A 9,613-nucleotide genomic window follows, 5' to 3' on the forward strand; every position below is an offset into this window, starting at 1 on the left:
CCTCCTCTGGACCGCCTCAAGTCTTCTTACGTCTTTCGCCAGATACGGTCTCCAAAACTGAACACAATACTCCAAGTGGGGCCTCACCAATGACCTGTACAGGGGCATCAACACCTTCTTCCTTCTACTGACTACGCCTCTCTTTATACAGCCCAGAATCCTTCTGGCAGCAGCCACTGCCTTGTCACACTGTTTTTTCACCTTTAGATTTTCGGACACTATCACCCCAAGGTCCCTCTCCCCGTCCGTGCATATCAGCTTCTCTCCACCCAGCATATACGGTTCCTTCCTATTATTAATCCCCAAATGCATTACTCTGCATTTCTTTGCATTGAATTTTAGTTGCCAGGCATTAGACCATTCCTCTAACTTTTGCAGATCCTTTTTCATATTCTCCACTCCCTCTTCGGTGTCTACTCTGTTACAAATCTTGGTATCATCTGCAAAAAGGCACACTTTTCCTTCTAACCCTTCAGCAATGTCACTTACATACATATTGAACAGGATTGGCCCCAGCACCAAACCCTGAGGGACTCCACTAGTCACCTTTCCTTCCTTCGAGCGACTTCCATTAACCACCACACTCTGGCGTCTGTCCGACAGCCAGTTTCTGACCAGTTCACCACTTTGGGTCCTAACTTCAGCCCTTCAAGTTTGTTCAACAGCCTCCTATGAGGAACTGTATCAAAGGCTTTGCTGAAATCCAAGTAAATTACATCTAGCATATGTCCTCGATCCAGCTCTCTGGTCACCCAATCAAAAAATTCAATCAGGTTTGTTTGGCACGATTTACCTTTTGTAAAGCCATGTTGCCTCGGATCCTGTAACCCATTAGATTCAAGGAAATACACTATCCTTTCTTTCAGCAACACTTCCATTATTTTTCCAACAACTGAAGTGAGGCTCACCGGCCTGTAGTTTCCTGCTTCATCCCTGTGACCACTTTTATGAATAGGGACCACATCCGCTCTCCTCCAATCCCCAGGAATCACTCCCGTCTCCAGAGATTTGTTGAACAAGTCTTTAATAGGACTCGCCAGAACCTCTCTGAGCTCCCTTAGTATCCTGGGATGGATCCCGTCTGGTCCCATCGCTTTGTCCACCTTCAGTTTTTCAAGTTGCTCATAAACACCCTCCTCCGTGAACGGCGCAGAATCTACTCCATTTTCTCATGTAACTTTGCCAGACAATCTCGGTCCTTCTCCAGGATTTTCTTCTGTGAACACAGAACAGAAGTATTTGTTTAGCACATTTGCTTTCTCCTCATCACTCTCCACATATTTGTTCCCAGCATCTTTTAGCCTAGCAATTCCATTTTTTATCTTCCTCCTTTCACTAATATATCTGAAAAAATTTTTATCTCCCTTTTTTACATTTTTAGCCATTTGTTCTTCCGCCTGTGCCTTCGCCAAACGTATCTCTCTCTTGGCTTCTTTCAGTTTCACCCTGTAGTCCTTTCTGCTCTCCTCTTCTTGGGTTTTTTTATATTTCATGAACGCCAACTCTTTCACCTTTATTTTCTCAGCCACTAGGTTGGAGAACCATATCAGCTTCCTTTTTCTCTTGTTTTTATTGATTTTCTTCACATAAAGGTCCGTAGCCATTTTTATCGCTCCTTTCAGCTTAGACCACTGTCTTTCCACTTATCTTATGTCCTCCCATCCTAACAGCTCTTTCTTCAGGTACTTTCCCATTGCATTAAAGTCCGTACGTTTGAAATCTAGGACTTTAAGTATCGTGCGGCCGCTCTCCACTTTAGCCGTTATATCAAACCAAACCGTTTGATGATCGCTACTACCCAGGTGAGCACCCACTCGAACTCTCTCCATTTGTGAGGACCAGATCCAATATCGCTTTTTCCCTTGTGGGTTCCGTCACCATTTGTCTGAGCAGAGCCTCTTGAAAGGCATCCACAATCTCCCTATTTCTTTCCGATTCCGCAGACGGAACATTCCAGTCCGCATCCGGCAGGTTGAAATCTCCCAACAGCAGAACCTCCTCTTTCCTTCCAAACTTTTGGATATCCACAATCAGATCCTTATGTGGTATATCAAGTTTTTCAATAAACAATAAAGATGGATGGTTTTCTTGCAAACCAAATTGCTATTTTAAAAAAACATGCGACCCTCCATGTACAAATCTGTTCAAGCCTATAATGAATAATCTCTCATTCCATACTTTAAAATGATGGTGGTGACCTGAACGGACACCTTATGATTGAACATTACTCTCTCCCAGAGGTCAAGGCATCTGTCCCTTAATGTCACTTTTTGGATGTTTTTCTTTTTAAAAAAAAAAAAAATGAGCCCCATAGTACATTATTTGAATGTCAGCCATCACACGATGCATCATATTTGATAGCACAGTGGGTTGGCAAAGGTGCAGCGTGTTTATAGAGAGAGAGATAAGACAGAGTAAGAGGCGTTTAAATAAAAGATAAGCAAGACTAACTTAAGGAAAGATTTCACTGGAGTCAGCAAATCCTGTTTCACTAAGTATAGCCGATATTAGTCTTTGTGCGTATATGACTGGCAAGTGAGTTACTTTTTCCATTAAAGGCCTTGTTGAAGAGCTGTTTCACCTGCTTCCTGAAATAGAAATAGACTTACGTTAAGTGAAGTCTTTCTGGGAGTATGTTCCAGTGCTTCAAGGCTACTTCAGAGAAGGCTCATTGGTGGGTGTCATGCCATGTGATTTCCTTTTGCGAGGGTGTATTACATTTATATGGCAAGCTGACACCTAATGGTAGTACTGTAGAACTACAGCTGTGGGGGTCACAGATACCATTTTGAATCCTGGCCTGCAATAGGACAAAAAAGTCTAGTAATCGTTGCTGCCTTACCGATGACCTATCAGAGACACTCTAGTAAGTGCTTGGGGACCAGAATGAAAGTCTAAGATCTCATCAGAGGCTGTAAAGAAGGGGGTCTGGAATCTCATCAGGAAATGAGAGAAGGGTTGAGAATCTCATCAGTGGAATGAAGGGAGGTAGGATTCAGACTGTACTTTTACAATAGGTTGTGGTAAGTATTTGCTAATAGTGTGAGTCTACATAATGTATGTTCTTAAATTTAGCCACCAGTCCTAAGTCAATACAATAATTCAATCCTTCTCATATTCAATGTAACTAGTAGAATGCTTTACACATATCCCAGACCCCAGCACTTTACAAACAAATGGTCGGATGGTGATGGAATGGTCGAGGGAAACAATCCTTTATAAAGCGTAGCACACGTGAAACATGTTGGATTGCAGTTTTCCCGATCATTTAATTATAAGATAAGTACTTCAAAAGTTAGAGATAAATGAGGTTGTAAGTTGAAAAATGAAATGATAAAAACTTGCACTTCAAAGCACTCTGAACACTTTAACCAATTTGGCACTTTAAATGAAAAGCACTTTAAACTAATAAAAAGGAAGAGGCAGCACGTTAAGCTAACTGCTATGATTACACTTTGAGCAGCGAGTTGTGTTTCTGAGGTCTGGGATATGTGTACAAAATACTACTAATTAAATTGAATATAAGAAGAATTGAATTATTGTATTGACTTTGTCCTGGTGGCTGATTTATAAAATATATGATGACCCAAGTGTAACAGTTTTGGAGAAAATTTATATACATCTAATGGGTGTTTTTAAATTCAGCCGCTTTATTTGCAGCCATGAGAGAGTATGATAAAATTCATTCTGATAACATGAAAATTAAAGTGTTCCATCTTGGCTAAATGGTGACATTACAAAGCTTATGATATTTCAGTGCACTTTAGTAAACAGATCCCATGATATCTGTGAGATAATCAGAAAATAATCTTCTCTTTCTCAGATATGGACATTTGTACAATATGCCTAGAGGATCAATGGCCCAATCAGAAGAGAGATGCCTGTATTCCAAAGGTGATAATCTTCCTGTCATATGAAGAGCCTCTAGGGATAGCTTTGACTTCAATCAGCCTTTTCTTCCTTCTGGTCACTGTTGTCATCCTGGGAATATTTATTTATTACCGAGACACTCCTATAGTGAGAGCCAACAACCGAGATCTCAGTTACATTTTCCTCATCTCCCTCATGCTCTGCTTCCTCTGCTCATTAGCATTCATTGGGCATCCTGAGGACGTTACCTGCATTCTCAGACAGACCACATTTGGGATTACTTTCTCCATCACTCTGTCCTCCATACTAGCAAAAACGATCACTGTGGTCATGGCCTTTCATGCCACCAAGCCTGGAAGCAAGCTCCGGAAATGGATGGGTTCCAGGGTCTCTAACTCTATCGTCCTTTCCTGTTCCCTTATTCAGACCATTCTGTGTCTTTCCTGGTTGTTCACTGCTCCCCCATTTGCATATCTTAATATGAGATCAGAAATTGGGACAATACTAATTGAATGTAATGAAGGGTCAGCAATTGCATTTTACTGTGTTCTGGGTTATCTGGGATTTCTGGCTGGTGTCAGCTTCATCATAGCTTTCCTAGCAAGAAATTTACCCGACAGTTTCAATGAGGCCAAGTACATCACCTTCAGCATGCTGGTCTTCTGTAGCGTCTGGATCTCCTTCATCCCAACCTACTTGAGCACCAAGGGCAAGTACATGGTGGCGGTGGAGATATTTGCTATTCTGGCCTCCAGCGCTGGACTGTTGGGTTGTATCTTTTTCCCTAAATGCTATATTATTCTGCTGAGGCCTGAGAGGAACAGCAAGAAATATCTAACAAAGACCATATTGACTTAAAGGCCTTTAAAGACCTTGGAAAAACAATATATCCTTAAAAAACCCAAAAGAATTGTACTGTAATGTTTCTGTACTTTGACTTCATACACAATACAAATATGTTTGAATATGTACATGTGTGTGAGGACCTAAAAACGGTATTTAACTATTATTATTCACAAACCTCTTGGTCAACACATAAACATATAAAATATGTATATGGAAATATAATGCAAAATCTCTCAATAGTTGAGGAGGTCTTTAAACTGCACCATCTCACAAACTAAGGGAGTCTTTTTACTAAAGGATATTAAGTTGTTACCCCCAGATTCTACTGTATATTTGGGGGCTAAAGCTGCACTCACAAATCTTTTTTTAGAGGACTGTTCGGGCTCGCAGACAGATTTTCCAAAGTCCATAATTTGTCTCGGTTTTGCAAAGCCCCGACGAGCTCCGGCTGCATCTAGAGGGCCTCTGAACATTTGCAGATGATGTCAAACACTTGTGCGCATGCTTCAGGCCTTCCAGATGTGGCTGGAGCTCATCTGAGAGAAGAGAGGAGGCTTTGTGGGGGCATTGCTGGAGGTGGAACTGGGCAGGGCTGGGGCAAAATAGGGTGGGGCTGGAGGCAGAACAGGGCGGGGTCACATGTCTGGGGTTGCCCGGAGAAAAATATGGTAATCCTATCTGTGTGCAACCAATCAATGCCACTTAACAAGCATTTTAAACAGGCATCACCAAAATTCCCACTGGACCACCAGGGATACAGGTAGGTCCAGTGGTGGGGCCTGACTGGATGGATAGGGGTAGGGAAACATTCCAGGGGGGTCTTGCCATGGGCTGTGGGAGAGGAGGGGGAGGGAAAGAGAGGACATTGTCGAAGGCATTGGGAGGAGGCTCTGAGATAGTTAAAAAAAATGTTATGTAGGCTCCAGCCTGATATTCAGCTGGGGCTGCTTAACTCATGCAGGCCTCAGCTGAATATTGGCCGGGCCCGCATAGGCTCTGGAACTGAGCCCGCCTGAAATTATCCCCCAATATTCAGTGATTGTGTCCAGAAGTGGCCTGGGCACTGAATATTGGGGGATAATTAAGCCAGTGACAAGTTTTAATAAAGAAAATGCTGACCGTCACCAGCTGAATATCGGGGGGACTGTGCCCTGTCAAATATGCTATTAGCATGGCATTACTTAGCATTTCTTCAATTGCAACAGTATAAATGCATGTTAATGAGCACTTCAGTTGTGATGCTAGAAGGGGAGGAGGATTGGCAATTATTCTTCAGGATGGATTTGAATTTGAACTATTGGATTCTAAAATGACCAATCATTTGGAAATACTCTCATGTAGAATTAGTAAAAAGGAACTTGAGGACCGTTTCCTGCGCACTATTTTATGTTCCACCTAAAAGTTGGACAAAGGCTAGAGAGGACTTTTTTGAATTTGTTTTAAATAATTCGATTACGGAACTTATCCTTATAACATCATTGCAGGAGATATAAATCTACATTTAGAGGAAGAGGACAATATAAATACTAAGGAGCTCATAATCGAAACGGAAATACGTCTAAAAACTGGCCTAAATCGGCACTTGGACGATCAGTAAGACAAGTCGTCCAAGTGCTGATAATCGAACCTAAAAATGACTTAGGCCTTTTCAGTGCGCTGTACTCCCAGAGCTAAAAGGGGCATTTTAGGAGGAGTGGTGAGGGCGGGATTTGGGCGGGACGTGGGCCAACCTAGACTTAGTCGTACTACAAGTATAACCAAAAGTTTAATGAGGCTGCCCAGACGGAACTTATACGTAGTAATTTAGGCGATTGAAAACCAGGTCTAAGTGCCCAGAAGGTATCCAAAGTGATCAGATAACCACTGTAGAGACATGAGTGTGTACAGATCCTCACACACTCCCCCAGTGATCACTGCTCCCCGCCATAAAAATTGTAAATAAAAACTTTCCATATATGCCTCCAGAACATCAGCATCTGGCATAGGAAAGCCTTGTAGAGCAGCACAGAGATGGCTTAAGTAGTCTGGGCTATTGGGGTTGTAGACAGGTGGGTCTAGTAGGTTTTGGGAGGTATTTGGGGGGGCTCACCATGAGCTATAAGGAAGTTGTGGTGAGATGTGTATATGGCACCCTTTTTGTAAAGTTTGCAGCTGTTTCCTGTAAGGTGCCCCATTACTGTGTTGCCATGTCTGGGTGTCCAGTCCATCACTTTGCTGGCCCCTCCCACATCCAAAAGGTCTTGTTCTAGATGTTTTTGACTTGGACAAATTTTTGGATGAGAATGGGGTATAAATATAGATGACTTAGCGGTCTGGCCGACCAAACGGCTGGACGTATACTTAGACGATTTTCAAAAAAGAAAAATATTTTGGACGTATTTTTCGGGAAATGGACTTTAGACACTGCCGATTTTAGGCGACTAGGGACTTAGGCCCAAAACGGAGTTAGACGTATCTTTTGATTATGCCCCTCCATGGATTTTATAAATTTTTTATCCTTGCTTAATTACAGTCTTCCAAAGGTTACATAAACACACGAGAAAGGACACCCCTTAGATGAAGTTGCCATGTCTTCAAAGGATAATCTAGATCCATCTTGTTAATGGTACTTGTTGTCAAGACATTTGGTCGGATCATTTTACTTATTTCAATTTAGCTTGGAATCAACTAAATTAAAAAAAAACACTCAAGAATAAAAAAGGAGTATTTTACTAGAGGTCATATTAATTCAGGGGAATACTGGTCAAAATATAAGATGTCAACAGAGTCCATTGAATGGGGAAGATTTTTGGGATCACTGGACATGGACAAGTATATCCATCTTAGATAAAATTGCACCGAAATGAAAAAGTAAACATAAGCTAATACAAGATAGGTCTAAGGGGGGAGTGCGCCTACCGGATCTGTGCCTATACAATGTGGCGGCCTTGCTGCGTAGGCTCCATGAACTCTATACTGGGACCTCTAAATTTGCTGCCTCCCATATGTGGCAGCTAGGAGCTCATCCTTACTCTGCATTTTCTGCTTTGCATATGCAAGACTGGCAGATTTGTTTGACTCCAATGCTAAGTGCACTGAAGCGCGCTTGGGATTGGTGGCGGGGCTCTATTGGACAGGCTAGCGACCCGTTCCCCTTTGTAGAGTTGGTGGTTAACCCGGCTTTCCTGGATGGCCTTTCTGGGTTCCCTTTTGAGGGGTGGAGGAGGTCTGGCTGTCAGTTCCTTGGCCAGCTGACCCTGCAGGGAAGTGATACCATTCTCTCATTTCCAGCTTGCCAGATGACTTGGTGTCTCCCAGCCACTCACTTTTTTGCATATTTGCAGGCCCACCACTATGCTTTTTCCCTTGGTCAGGGGCTCAGTTCATGCCCTGTGTTTATGGAGCTGGCCCAACTTTTTATGGGCACACCTGCCTCCCACAATAAATTGGCGGTGTGGTATAATATGGGACGGGAACGGTGCCCTGTACCATTTTTCTCTGCCTTGGTGCATTTTTGGGAGACCATTCTGGGAGAGGGGGGTCTCAGATCAGGATCTCGCCTTTAGCTTTTCCTTGGCAGCTTCCTCGGGATCTAATGCATACCTCCAGGAGCTTCAATACAAACTACTTCACAATTCTTACATTAGTAGATGCAGGGGTAAGCAGATGGGCTTATGGGATGATGATAGTTGCCTTAAGTGTAGGACTGACCGGGGATCCCTACTACATCACTTCTTAGAATGCGCTTCCCTGTCTCCTTTTTTGGAATGGGTGCTCGCAGCGTTAGGGACGGTGGTGGAGCATCCATGTAAGTGGTCCTATAGGATCATTTTGTTGGGTCTGACCTTTGAATTGGAACAGCAGGGCTACCGAGCAGCTGCGTGCCCCTTTATCATGGTGGGCATCTTATTGGCGAAAAAAGCTATATTACAACTGTGGATGGCTGAAGAACCGCCGGTCTTGCAACTGTGGACATGGTGGGGTGGGAATGTCTTCGTTGTTTACAGCAGGGACCCTCGCTCAATGCTTATGCACCTCTTTGGAAGCAGTTTAGAACCCTACACACTGTCCACTCCACAGCTTCTGGGGGGGAGGAGAGGGAGGGGGCCTGGGTAGATGGGGGAGGGAGGAGATGGTGGAAGGAGGAGAGGGCGGAAGTGGAAAATGCAAAATCGTTTAACTTGAAGCAGATGTTTATAGAATTGTGCTATCCATGCTCCATTGGTGTTCTTGTGCTAATGTGTCCCCATGTAGTTCCGCCCTAATAAGACGTTTATGCAAGTTCTCTAAATCAAACCAACTATTGGAACCTCCATCATTATTTATAGAGTCTGTGATGGTGGGGCATTTTATCAGTATCTCCTGGCATTCATCAGAAAAACTGAGGCCATTGATAAGCTTAATAAATCACACAGTTCAAAATCACCTGTTGTTTGTTCAAATATTTGGTCTATTTCAAGTCTTACTTCAAAGTTATTTCTCCTCCACCTTTCTTATCAATACGTACAATTTCAGTTTTTGTGAGTGTTTCATTTGTATGGACCTTCTGTTTGTAACTAGGCACCACACTGCTGGTTACTATATTCTGCGTCAGTCCAAATTTTATTAAACACCTTTATTTTTTGGCCTTTTAACTCATTTATTTATTTGTTTATTGTTATTTATTTATTATTTTTTTAAAAAAGATATATCCATTGACTTTTAATATCACCTAAAGCCTAATAGTATTCATACTTCTATTAGCGCTATAGTTATAGGAAAACCGTCACTTATCTTAACAGTAGACAGTTCCTCTTGCACCTCTCCCGACATGCATGTTTCAACTAGAAACTTTTCTTCAGGAGCGAGGTAAACGTTTGTGGGAGCTATTTCAATCAGCCACTTTTTGGACATTTTTGTGTTTTGAAAATGAGCCCCA

General features: G+C 42.6%; 1 protein-coding gene across 1 annotated transcript in view; it reads left to right on the forward strand.

Moving 5' to 3' along the window:
* The window catches only part of LOC117368617 (vomeronasal type-2 receptor 26-like), a 28,946-nt gene extending 24,218 nt beyond the window's left edge, over positions 1-4,728 (forward strand). Inside the window, exon 6 of the mRNA XM_033962346.1 lies at positions 3,824-4,728. Coding sequence (XP_033818237.1) covers positions 3,824-4,728 — 905 coding nt within the window. The remainder of the gene's footprint in view (positions 1-3,823) is intronic.
* The last annotated feature ends 4,885 nt before the right edge of the window (positions 4,729-9,613 follow it).

This window comes from Geotrypetes seraphini, chromosome 10 (genome assembly GCF_902459505.1).
Source record: "Geotrypetes seraphini chromosome 10, aGeoSer1.1, whole genome shotgun sequence".
Lineage (NCBI taxonomy): Eukaryota > Metazoa > Chordata > Amphibia > Gymnophiona > Dermophiidae > Geotrypetes > Geotrypetes seraphini.